Consider the following 12,934-nt stretch of genomic DNA (forward strand, 5'->3'; position numbering starts at 1 on the left):
TCCCATGAAGATAAAGGCATGCTGATGCCCCTCTACATGGCAGAATGGACATCGCCAAGGTCAGGGATCATCTATCTACTCATGCATCATCTGTTCTGTGCCGGGAGAAGAAATCCTGGCCCTTGAGTGAGAATCCAAAGCATTTCCACAATATAAATAACAATTTAATTGCCAGTACTAAGCAAATGAAATTGTCCTAACAGTGTTCTAAGCGCCCAACAAGCTTAAAATCCTGTTTTGGCACAGCAGGGAGCTCCAGCGGAATAAAAGGTCCTGAAGACAATTAACTGTAATTGGAATCCCTGTCACAGAGCAGAAATCAAACATCATGGAAGATTGTAAATATACATGGATGCCAGCAATGCAATCAAAATATGTTCTGCAATTGTTTGGCTGCAACAGCAAGGGCATTACTGATATAGCTCATGACCTTTTATGAGCTCCCCTGACAAAATACACTTGGAAAGTTGGCCCTCAAACATAAAAATGTAAACCAGCCGATGCAGGTGTAGCCCACACCTGCAGGGGACAGGTAAGGATGGGAAAGAAAAGGAAGAAAACCCCAAACGGCAAGAGAAAAAAATACTCCAATGGCAAAGAACAGGAGCAGACTAAGGGTGGTTTCCTGTTAGTGATGCTGCCATCTTGCAGTTCTTATTTTAGGGCCCACGTACATCAGAGGAGACCAAATGTTCTGGAGAGTTGATAGGGACTGTAAAAACTAAGCATAAGCAACACAAGTTATAAAATGATGATCTCAACAAGCTGCCAGCAAGAGATAAAGCCCTTTATCTGTGCCTGTATATGATATGAGACACTGCAGGCAAGAAAAACACAAAGGGTAAAGTACCTTGTGTATTTAGTCACTCATTTCTTTATCTGCTGAATTTCCAAAATACATTTCTACACAGACACTGCATCCAGTATCAAGCGGTATCACTTCACTTGCTTACAGATCCATTCAAACAGGTGGCAGCCTTAACGACAGACTGATGAGACAAAGCCGAACAAACGTGGAAAGTTTTTTCTTCTCACAAGTGTAATTTCTCGGAGACATTAAAAAATTAAAAAAAAAAAAAATAATCAACTGCTATTAATCAGCAGCTCTCTGCCCTTCCCTCCTCCTCAAAAAAAGGACCTCCACAAAATACTGCATTGTGCTCAGTCCACCAGAGAATTCCAGGCTTAAAAAAAAAAAAAAATTAGAAGGATATTGCCACTAGAAAAACAATAAGAAATGACCTATTGTTTTTGTTTCTGAACACGGTTGCATAATCAGCACTTGGAATAGCTTACAGGGCTTGAAATAATTTCCACTGGCATGTCAAAGTGTTTATAGCTCGGAAAAGTCTCGAGATAATCTGATCTTGACAAAGCACACCGATCTATTCTTTTCTCCTACCCCAACGTGGCAATCCTCATTTTATTTCTGCAGTCAGCCAATCTCTAACTTCTACAGCTCTCTCTATATACACGCACCCCGCATTCGTGCGGTATCAAGGCATCTCACACTACACTATACCGTACAAGAAACAGTCGGAAACATGACCGCAGGTCTGTATTTTGTCTTCTTCCTTTCTTTTCATGACACTTAGGAATCACTTTTGCCAAAAGACACATCCCTGTAGTTATGGGCAGGACACAAGGAGGTGCAGCTCGCAGTTCCTAATCCTCCCCAGATATTTTGAGCCCACTGGTTAACTTCCAATTCTGACAAAAAGAAAGGGAGAAAGAAAAGAAAAGAAGAAAAAAAGAGATTGTGCTGTGCAGAGGAAAGAGCCAGCCTAGCCCTTCTGACGAGAGAAAGGCTCGGGGTTATGTGTCTGGTTTGCCAGCTGGCCAATTTATAACAGCACGTGCTTCTTTGCATCCAGAAAGTGGCAGGGGACATGGAAAGGAGCTGAGAAGACAGTGGGAGAGAGAGGAGGAGTCAGGGCCACGGGCAGAAAAGAAAGGGAAGGAAATACATAGTGAAGGGGACATATAAGGCATTACAGGAAGGAAAAAAAAAATAAAATCAGAGAATGGGGAAGAGGAGAAAAGCCAGACATTAAAAATATAAGGTAAAACTACGGAAGTCCAGCTTCCATAACTCCATTGCTCAGGAAATACCCTGTCAGAGGCAGCTAGATTTGTCACCTTTCTTGGCCACTTTAGACATGTTGGATCAGCTACCAAAAGTCCCCATCTCATTTCTTACTAGTTTTAGTTTACACATTAATTGTTTCAATATTCCTGAAGGCAGCTACTACTCTGGGAAAAAAAGTGATTGGGGATGGGGTTGTGGAAATAAGAAAAATTTTGTGAAGGAAAAGAAGATACTTTCTTAGGAAAAGTTCCTCCCGATGCAGGGAATTTACATAACGTCTCTACCTCCCAGCTAGCTCCATTCAAGGCTTATTTTTAGATGCTCTCTGTCCGACTCTCTGCACAAGGATGTTTCTTACTGATATGGCTCAGTCCCAGTTCACAGTCTTGCAGGAAAAAGCCAGGACTAGGACAAAGAGACTAACACTTTCTATCACTAGCAAGACTGAATTCAGAATTAACTTTTGCAAACTATGAAATAAGACTCCCTATCTGCTAAAGCTTTACTTCAACTCAACCAGACCAAAAACTAAGCCAGTAATCAACCAGAATCAGCAACCCTTCATCTGGCAGAAGGAAGCAGCAGGATCGATTGTGTGAACCACAGCAGACCAGGGGAAGCGCAGGCTGACAGAAGGAGAAGGTGTTATTGGAAGTCCTTGTACTGTAGGTGTCCAGGCAGTAAACTTGAAACGATCACTGACTCCTCCATCTTCTGTACCCTTTTTTGGCTGTGGCCCAGTACACCTCCTGGAGGTGGTTTAACCCTGGAACAAGGTCCGCTGGACGATTACCGGATGAAGATAAGATATTTGATAATCGCACAGTACCAACCTTGTTTGTTCGTGGGTTTAACATTAGTGGCTTGCCTTTTTCTTTCGTATGCGCGCTGCGACGTGCCATCGCGCAGGGAGTGGCAGCTACTCGTAGTCGGGAGAACATGGCGGGGTGTTTTTATACTGCACCTGGGAAAAGGAGAAAAAAATCATTCAGATACAGAGGCAGTGGAACTAATGTTCATATTTGTAGGCCTTCTGTTGTGAAAGAAATAGGTACATGCTAGATAAGACTCTTTGCTCTAACACCGTGATAATAACTCAAAATTGCCTTGTGGCAGCCAGGAGGAAGAAAAAGAAGGAAGGTTTTACAACAGCGGGAGCACATGAATGAGTGGAGAGAGCATACAGGGACACCAGTGTAAGCTAGCATTATGCTGTGGGCTGCAGTCAGCCAGCCAGCATTCACTAGGTATTGTCTTATAGCTGCACCATAAACCCAGAGCAGAACTGCCGTTGGCAAATATTAACCTTCTGTGGTGACCCATGCAACTGGCACCAGTGCAAATACCAGGGAGGACAGAACGACTTGGGCTAGTGCAGCGAGAACATTTAGGCTGAGTTTCTCCAATAGCTTTCTGACAACGAAATCCTGCGGCCTGGACAACAGAAAGGAAAGAAACTAAGTCTATTTTCATATTAAAACCAGGTTAGAACAAAATGTAGAATTCAAATTGTCAAAAATTCTTGCTTAGATTTTTAAAATTCCAAATCTTAAAGGAGGTTATTTTCAGGGACAATATATCCTTTTCAATAAAGGGTATGTTTCCCTAACAAAATAAAAAAATTGTTAGTACCACTCAAAAGCTCAGTTCTTAATCTCACCAAGAGACAACCACTCTCAAACCCGTTTTGTTCAACTCTTAATTGCAAGCTCTCTGGTGCAGAAATTATCATTCATTACATGCTTGTAGAACGCAGTACCACCAGGGAACGCGCACCGGACTCGTCTCTAAACACGATTTCACCAACACAGAGAGACAACAGCAATGACAGCAAGACCTTACACAGGACCACGGCCTTTATGAAGACCCATGAAGACAGCAGGACAGAAAAGGACAGACGTACATAGCTCAGGTGCAGAATCCCGACATGGGGAGAGGAAAAAAATAGATCCATTTAGCAATAGGCCTAGAAAGCCAGTGGAAGAAGGCAGAGATCAAGGGTCAGCACGGCAAGGAACCCCTGCAGCCAGTGCTCCATCATCCCCCGGCCCTGCTCTGTGTTCACATCCAAGGACAGTAAAGCATGTCTAAGACATTTTTAAGGAATGGTTTGGATTTTTAATTTCTTCCAGATGGAAGCCAAAATTAAATTAAGGAACAAAACTTCATTATCTTAAATATAGCCTGAATACTTTAGAAGACATTTCTATAATCAAATCTACACATAATCGACTTTCACGATGGCAGACTGATCTTACAAGTTACAATCTGATGATTCTCTTCAAAATCTTTCGAAGCGTTAAAAGAACATACAAACATTTAATACCTTTCAGCAACAGTTTGATATCAGAGTTTCTCTTCTACCCGTTAAAAAGCGTGGAGGAAAGCAGTGCTGACATTCAGCAGGATCCCCTTCTCTCCTCCTTTATTTGTTTGTTTAGGCCTTGCAACTGAAAAAAAGCTCCACTCAAAACCCATGTGTTTAGTTGTTTTGTGGTAAAGAACATAAATTTACTGTGTGGAGACAGGGCCATTGGAAGCCTTGCCAGCACTACAAACAAATGTTGCTTTTAACATGATAATTCCTCCCTAAACCAGCTAGCGGTGGACTAAACACAGCTGGTCTGCCAGAACTCAGGGCAGCTGAAAAATCAGGATCAGATAAGCAAAACTCAATTTGTGCTGCAAAACAACCAGCCTTTAGGAACGGCAAATTCAGTCTGAACTGTTTTTAATTCTGACTGCTCATTTGCCATCGTTACGCAATTGCGAGTCCATCTCCTCGCGCACGTGAGGCCAAAAATGATCTGTGATTACGGAGTCGCAGCAAACCTCAGCCCGCATCCCATCAGCCTGGTGTCTGGGCGGCTTCAAATCGTCATGAGCAAATACCTTAAACAAGGAATTAAAAACCAGGCCAAACAACACACCTTATCTTACTCTAATTAAATTTAAATTGCTTCATTGCAATTAATGAGCATTTAAGAACCAAACAAGATTGTGGCCCAGATTTCTCCTAAATTTGTCAATTAACTCTCTAATCAACAAGAGACACAGACAGACACACACTTTTCAGGGGTGTGATTCAAATCTTACAAATCTTTTCTTTCTTCTCTTCTCTGTGAGAGAGGAGACTTGCTCCTCTCCTCTGACGTGTCGTACCAGCACCTAAAACGATCCTCTTGGTGGAATTATCAGCACGTGGGAGGAATCGGGCTTTGTCTTCCATTCAGTCCCTCTCTTTAGAGCCAAGACATACGATCCCAGTTAATTTATATCCAGCAGAAAACCTGACTGGTTACTCAGTCCTGAGCTCTCCTTCTCGTCTAATTGTTTCCTATTTCTGTTTCATCTCCCATCTTGCACATCTCTAACTCCTTTTGTCGCAGACTTTTAAATCCTTTTTAGCAAGAATCTGCCTCCAGAACTCAACATAACTTACCCTGAAACCACAAAGGAAGCGCCCTTCCCATCCCCTGTCCGTACTCCTCTGTAGGAGTGCCAAGAGCTCTGTGCTTTGCCCGTGTGGCCGTGGCCCTCCATGACTCACCCACCCTCTCTTCTCTGGGCTCTCCTGGCCACCAAGCTGGCAAGAACAAGCCACCCATCTGCCCAGGTCCTTCTGCATCAAAAGTCCGAATTCCTCCTCAAGAATACACGCACAGGACCCTTACAATTAACAGTCAAGGCTGCATCTATCCATGCCACTAGTCATTTAATGCTTTTTAAAACAGAGCCCCCAGGCTGCCTCTGCTCACCCCCAGCTGATGCTCACAGGGTGGCTTGAGCCAAATGCAGCACTGGGGTAGCCATAAAAACGAGCTCCCACCAGGAGTCTGGGATTCCAGCTAACAGCTTCCCAGATGCAAGATCCCACCAGACAATAAAAATATTTTAAATGCACCATGTTCCAACTGCAGTAAATAAGCAGCTCTGCTTCTCATCTGGCGCCACGGGAAAGGACGAAGGGACACAAATCCTCGTATTTACCGGCCCCATTTCAGGCAGGCAGCAAACTGCAAGGACGGGTCTGCAAGAAAGGTCCCCAAACCAACACCTGGTGTCAAGGACACGAAAAGGCTGGGTTGTGCTGCTTTACGGGAAGGTTTTTCAATCGTTATGATGGATTTTGTAGAAGCGGTATCTAAAGAGAGGCCAGGCTTGAGATGGTTGTGTACTTTAAGCATAAGAAAAAGTAGAGCTGATTTTCATAGAGAAGGGGGAAGGATGTCAACCGAGGGAAAGACGGAGGGTTACAATGATGTGAAAACAGCGAGGACTGAGGTTGCGCAATGCCCCGTGACGAGGAATTGGGAAGAAAGCGGAGGAACTGAAAGAGGAATAAAATTCCTGCTAAAACATGTGTCAGCACAACCAGAGCAAGGATTTCTTTTCTTCTTTTAGTACTTGACAAAGGTAAGGACTCGACTTAACAAGACTGTGGCGCACCACTAGACTTAATCCAATACAACTGGTAGTTTTTGATTAATTACCACATACATGCTGTGTCACAATTTAAGAGAATTAAATTCTTCAGCATACCAGATGACAGCTCTCTGCTGTGCCTTATCAGGAGGCATCTGGCCAGGTCAAACTAATTACCAATACTACACAAGTGCCCTTATCTAGGAGCAAACGTTTTGCTGCTGCGATTATGGATTTGTTCAATTGCAAAAGCTACTTTTAAGGGAAAGTTTCATCATACTTTTAAAAGGTACAATTATATTGCTCAGAGAGTCAGGAAGCTCAGTGTCAATTAAAGCAAGGTCTGCTTCAATTAGTGCACGGGCTGGCTGACTCGTGGATCATACCTTAACACTAAGGAGGAGTATCTCTTAGTGGCCAGCAACTTACGCTTGATGACTCTGTAGGTCTTCCTTCGGTTTGAAGGATGGCTAAACATAAATATATTTCAACTACTTCTGCAATACTGTGTAAATGAATAGTTCTGGTCTTTCATGTACAGAAATTACCTGCGTACTAACAGAAACCGGCGTTATTAATTCAAGACCATACAGGCCTCACAGATTTTTCCAACCTTTCTCGCCTCAGTTGCTTCTGTGTTTGGTTTTTTTTTTTAAGTACGAATAGTCTAGGGCCAACAAACATTTTCTCTTACATACCCACAACAGTCTATTCTGTGAGTCTGCACTATCCCAAGTCTGGTGTGGATGCACCATTGCACTGTATTTTTTTTTTTTTTTTTAAATAAACAGACAAGCCTTGCCTACCCAAGCATGACACAAACCAGGCACACGCTAGCTGGCTTCATCACTTCAGTAACGATAAAGCAGTCTAAAATTATTGCATTAGGCAAGCACCAGCTATAAACGTGCCTCCCAGTGAGACTTTTGCTTAAAGAAAGCAAGCTTTCCCTGCACCCGCCACCCTGCAAGGGAGAAGGGGGACATTTCTTCCATTTTACGTCGGGAGCACCCCAGCGCCTACGTGTGCGGAGGAAGGAGCAGAGAGACGAAGCTGAGCGACGCGGTTCTGCACAGCAACTCAGCACCTCCGGCTCCCTGAGCTGACCACACACTGTTGAGGGAAGTTAATAGAAACGTTGGTAATAGTATTTCAGGTTCCTCCCAGGAAAGTCCCGAGCTGTCGTTTTAAAGGACATTTCTAAGGTACCTTGAGATCTGCAGATTAAAAGGAACAATCATATGGGGAGGTGTTCCTAATAACATGTTTGGCAGCGGTAAGCGGGTCATTTTGGAAGCAGATTTTCAACGTACTGAAACTACTTTTCTTCCCTCTTATTCTGAGGCAACCAATTCAACAAAGCGAAAAGTCCAGTGTTCAGTAAAGTAAGTTCACAACTTGAGGCTTGAAACATTCAGCAAATAAAGCATGCTTGGGTGAGTTCAAATGAGAACAATTTCAGAAGACCTTTGTAAAAAGAGCATATGTTCTCTGAATTACTTTAACTTAAAATATTAGAAAACTTCTCACAGCACAACTAGAAAGTGGGACTAAACTGTTTCGTGCTGGAGTCTTGGTTCATAAAAGCTCTTACCACACAACATCAGAGAGCTTTTTTTTTTAATACCTTAATGGATCTGACCTAAATATTTCTCTCAAGCATCAGAAAGTCCATTATCTTGTACTATGGAAACCACAGCAGCAGTATTTTTTGCCTAGTATGACAACGTGTATTCGCGTTCTTGATTTTACTCCATTTGTCTTACTGGGAGGGCTCGTGGTAGCAAAGGTAAGCGCATCTACGTAAGCAGGACAAAGGCATTATCCTGCAGAATCAAGACTGCAGAAATACACAGAAAGCCGCTGTTGCTTTATTCTGGAGAACTGGTCTACCTCCGCATTAGGGTTGTTTTCTTCAGTTCAAAAACGTGGATTTTTTTGGCTGTAAGTTGAGAGAGAAACAAGGATGTTCTCAGCAACTGCTGAAACTGAGCTGCTTGCTTATTTAGCGCCGATCAGGTGAAGTAGAAGCCTGTCAGCCACTTAGAAACCTTGAAGTGCGCTACAGTTAGGACTTTTAAAAAAAAGAAATCCTGCTTAAGTTACAGAAGAAGCTGAAAAACTATCCGCACGCAATTAGTTACCAGCCCAAGTAACACCAAAGTCTTCCTTCTGTTGCATTAAAGGTGCTGCCACCAGCAGTGAAGAGGAACATTCAATTAGTACTCACTCAAGCACGGCACACTACCACGCATTTTGACAGCTTCTTCCTTCGTTTGCAGAAGAAAAAGCTTCAAATCTTGCCTGCACTCACGCTGCTGACTCAGAATGTTACCGCACAGGATTATCAGAAGTGTTGCCCTGGGACTATAACGCACACGTTTTTTTTAAAATACACGCTCAGGATAAATATCTACAGAGCTGACCACGTCTCATAGAGCCAACACCACGTTACGACACTGCTGGCTGCACACACTCACGGATTACCTGCAGAGTTTCATATTCTGCCTAGCTCTTTGTATTACCCATGTGTTTATACACATAATATAGATAATTTCCCTTTGCTGTTCACTACTAACATTTTGGAATTAAGACTGCAAAACCACCAAATAATTAATAGTTTGCTTGGCTGCAAGACTGTCCTTTTTTATCAGCCCTTTACCAACACTGCTGCATGTTTTTGGGTTTTTCCAAGCAGTTAGGAGACTCATGCCATGACACAATACACCAAGATACCCAGGGACCAGTATCTTCTCTTGTACCATTTAACGTTACAGCACAGCGAGGCCAAGGGGAGCGTGGGACCTGCGACGGCGGCGCTTCAAACAGCCACTTCTTTTAACAAATGGCCAAAAGGCAAAACCCAAGGACCGCAGAGAACAGCTCTAAAAATACCAGGCAGCCTGACGGTGCTTCCTCTTGAACGCAGCTCTACTTCCCAACTTTTCCTCTCTAGCTTTTAGGGCCACGCCGTAAAAGTTGACCGCAGGTTGAAAGTCGGCAAAGGAGACCATTGGCCAAGGCTGAGGAGATGCAGAAGCCGCTGCGCCCTGAATTTGAGGAGTTTTTGGGGGGAGCATCCCCTCAGGAGCTGCTACCCGGGTCGGATCGGGGGGGGGGGGGGGGGGGGGGGGTAGGGTTGGTTCTTGGAAGGCGGCGGCTGAATTTGTCACCCGTTTTGACAGCTGGTAAACAGGCACCCCTGGCACGGCTTCGGCAGCCCACGTCCTGCTTCCTCCCAAGAGAAACAGCCGCCCCGGGTGTTTTCCACCTGCCGCCGGGGCCGAGGGCTGAGGGCCGCGGCGGGCGGGCGGGCGGCCTCCGCCACCCCCGGAGAAGAGGGGTGTTCCCGGCAGCAGGCCGAGCCCCAGGACTTCTCCGGGGCCTCCCCGGGGCGAGCTGCCGCTTTGGTGCGACTTCAGGGACCGGAGCGAGGGCGACGGGGCTGCCGCCATCCCCCTCCCCGCGGCCGGACGGGCCTCGTGCCCCCTCAGGGCGGGAGGGGCCCGGCCGGCCCCGCCGCTGCCCGCCGCGCACCTCGGCGGCTCGGCCGGCCGGGGCACGGAGCGAACGCCCCCTCCTCACCCCGGCAACAAGCCGGGGGAGAGGTTTCGAAGGCGGGGGGGAGGCACTCAAAGGAGGAAAGGCGGCAAGGGTCGAGGCTCTGGAGAAAACGCCCCTAAAGATACGGGTTGGTAAAGAGACAGAGGCCTTTCGCACGCCACTGCAATTGTAAAATGGTTACCAGAACGGGGTCTACCTCCTCCTGCGGCTGCTGCCCTCTGAGTGATGCTGGCCGAGGACCCGTTTCTATTGTGCAACAGCAGCTCCCATCCGCCGGAGCTCCGTCGGCCTCGGTACCCGCCACTGAATGGAGCAAACAAGGAGGCACCAGGGAGGGACACCCCGGAGGGCGGGGCGTTCCCCATGACTGACAATCCATCGCAGCCAATGAAAAGGAACTCTCTACGCCAGCGGACGGCGGCGCTCAGCCAATGAGCTTCCTTTCCCTCGGCTCCCCGCCCCGACGGAGGGGAGGGCGGGCCGGGCGCGGCCTGTTATATGTTAATGAGGCCGGGGGGCGACAGCGAATCAGCGTGGAGGGGCGGGGCGAGGAGCGCGGGCCCGGGGGCGGGGCTGAAGAAAGGGGGCGGGGCCAGGGGTTGCGTGAGGGGACGGGAGTGTGAGGGGACGGGAGTGTGAGGGGACCGGGAGTGTGAGGGGACGGGAGTGCGAGGGGACAGGAGTGTGAGGGGACCGGGCCGCGAGGGGACAGGAGTGTGAGGGGATGGGAGTGTGAGGGGACCGGGGTTGTGAGGGGACGGGGCCGCGAGGGGACAGGAGTGTGAGGGGAGTGTGATGAGATCGGGGAGTGTGAGCGGGTTGTGAGGGGACGGGGTTGTGAGGGGACCGGGCTTGTGAGGGGACGGGAGTGTGAGGGGATCGGGGAGTGTGAGCGGGTTGTGAGGGGACAAGAACATGAGGGGAGTGTGATGAGATCGGGGAGTGTGAGCGGGTTGTGAGGGGACAGGAGCGTGAGGGGAGTGTGAGGGGATGGGGTCCATGAGGGGATGGGGGCCGTGAGGGAACAGGGAGCACAAAGGGACGGGGAGCGCGAGGGCAGCCGGGGCCATGAGAGGACCACGAGGGGCCGGGGCTGTCAGGCCCCGTCAGGGCTGTCAGGCCCGTGAAGGGACGAGGGTTGTGAGGGGGTAGGGACCGTGAGGGCGGCCAGGTTGGCACCCGGGATGGCCGGCGATTGCGGCTCCTGAGGGGCAGCACGCTGGGGCGGAGGGTGAGGCAGGAACGGGAAAGCAGCATCTCTTGTTGGCGAGGGGACGTGGTCCCCCCTGGGTAGAGTTGCCTGAAGAAAGATGGATGTGGCTTCCCAGTGGCTGGGGCCACAGTGCGGGATCCCTGCACTGATTAGGGCTCCTCAAAACACGCCGTGTAACAACGCTGAGGAGATAACCTCTGTCTCCTGTGTTGCCATACGGAGCCTGAAGGGCTGGAATACCCTTGGATTAAAACAGAAGACTTGGCAGACGATGGCGAGGCAGCTAACGCTGCAGGTCAGCACTAAAATTGCCAGGCCCGGAGAAGAATCGCAGCCTGAAAAAGCATCTTTTTCATAATAACGTAGGGCTGTTTGTCCTTAGCTCTTCCCCAGCTAAGCTTTGACGGTGTTTGGAGAGGGAAGGTACGACGGGATAAAAACGGGACCACTCAGCCCACCTGAGATTCCGTCCGTCTCCTCTCCAGCCCAAACGCTGAGGTGTTTTCCAGCGTTGCAAATTGTGAGGCTGTTCATTCTCTGCCGGCACTTAACGCGATCTGAATTGTTAGATGTACTAATGAGCACTGTGTGGTTAAAAGCAGCAGGGTTGCTATAGTAACCGTAACAATAAATATATAAACCCGCTTAATCAAAACCTCCTCTTCTAATCGTGATTTTGAGGCCTGCCATGAAGTGCATGTTCTGCTGCGTGACTGCGATGGCTTTGAAACGTCTCTGAATAACGTGGTGCTGCACCTATAAACAAAGGAGATGACCGCTAAAATAATACGCAAGGTCATGACTTTGTGCCTGGCTAAAAATAGCCCCAAATTAAATGTATTTAAAAACGCCAGACTTCTTCGTACCCGGATGGCATAAATCAGCATCGCTGTAAACCCGTGTCATTTCAGGCTGGTTGAGGATCTTGCCCAATGTATCTAACGAACAGCTACCGCCTTGCTGAAATAATACTGCACAACACTCCCTTGTGAAAGAGTGACTGGCTTTGAAAGCTGCGTTGTAATTAGTCCCAGAAGAGAAAAACCTCCACCCCAGGGAACGGGATTTGGCAGGGCCGCAAGGTCTGAACCTCCCAGCAACGATTTTTAATGCGGGGGAGAGCTTTCCTTTCTGCAGAGCAGACCCGCTGCTTCTGCACCAGCGTTTGCTCCCGGCAGCTCTTTGGCGTCAGTTCCATTCACTCCGCAACCCACCAAACCTTTTTCAAGCGACAGGTCATTGTGGAGAGGCGATCTGGCTTCACGCCTTGATGCAACTCCGGTCTTGTAGCATCCGGGGGCGACGCCAGCTACCCGATAACCCAAACTTGGCTTCTCCTAAGGAAACGGGGTGGCTTTATGTTTGATCGATATGGACAGCAATGCCATATCATAGAACCATAGAATCGTCTAGGTTGGGTGGGACTTTTAAGATCATCGAGTCCAACCATCAACCTGACACTGACAAAACCCACCACTAACCCATGTCCCTCAGCACCACGTCTGCCCGGCTTTTCAATACCTCCAGGGATGGTGACTCCACCACTGCCCTGGGCAGCCTCTTCCAATGCTTGACAACCCTTTCGGGGAAGACATTTCTCCTAATATCCATCCTAAACCTCCCCTGGTGCAACTTGAGGCTGT

The 12,934-nt window shown here is 47.7% G+C and overlaps 1 protein-coding gene across 2 annotated transcripts in view; it reads right to left on the minus strand.

The window, feature by feature from the left end:
• Positions 1-10,415, minus strand: part of LOC128902002 (NAD-dependent malic enzyme, mitochondrial-like) — a 34,664-nt gene extending 24,249 nt beyond the window's left edge. The window contains exons 1-2 of one of the 2 annotated variants that reach the window (XM_054184251.1): positions 10,275-10,415; positions 2,923-3,053 (exon numbers count right to left, since the gene is read on the minus strand). In XM_054184251.1, coding sequence (XP_054040226.1) covers positions 2,923-3,030 — 108 coding nt within the window. In that variant the 5' untranslated portion in view covers positions 3,031-3,053; positions 10,275-10,415. Of the gene's footprint in view, positions 1-2,922; positions 3,054-10,259 lie in introns of both variants that reach the window. The other variant, XM_054184252.1, reaches the window with a different exon arrangement.
• Between the last annotated feature and the right edge of the window lie 2,519 nt (positions 10,416-12,934).

This window comes from Rissa tridactyla, chromosome W (assembly GCF_028500815.1).
Source record: "Rissa tridactyla isolate bRisTri1 chromosome W, bRisTri1.patW.cur.20221130, whole genome shotgun sequence".
NCBI classification, from domain to species: domain Eukaryota; kingdom Metazoa; phylum Chordata; class Aves; order Charadriiformes; family Laridae; genus Rissa; species Rissa tridactyla.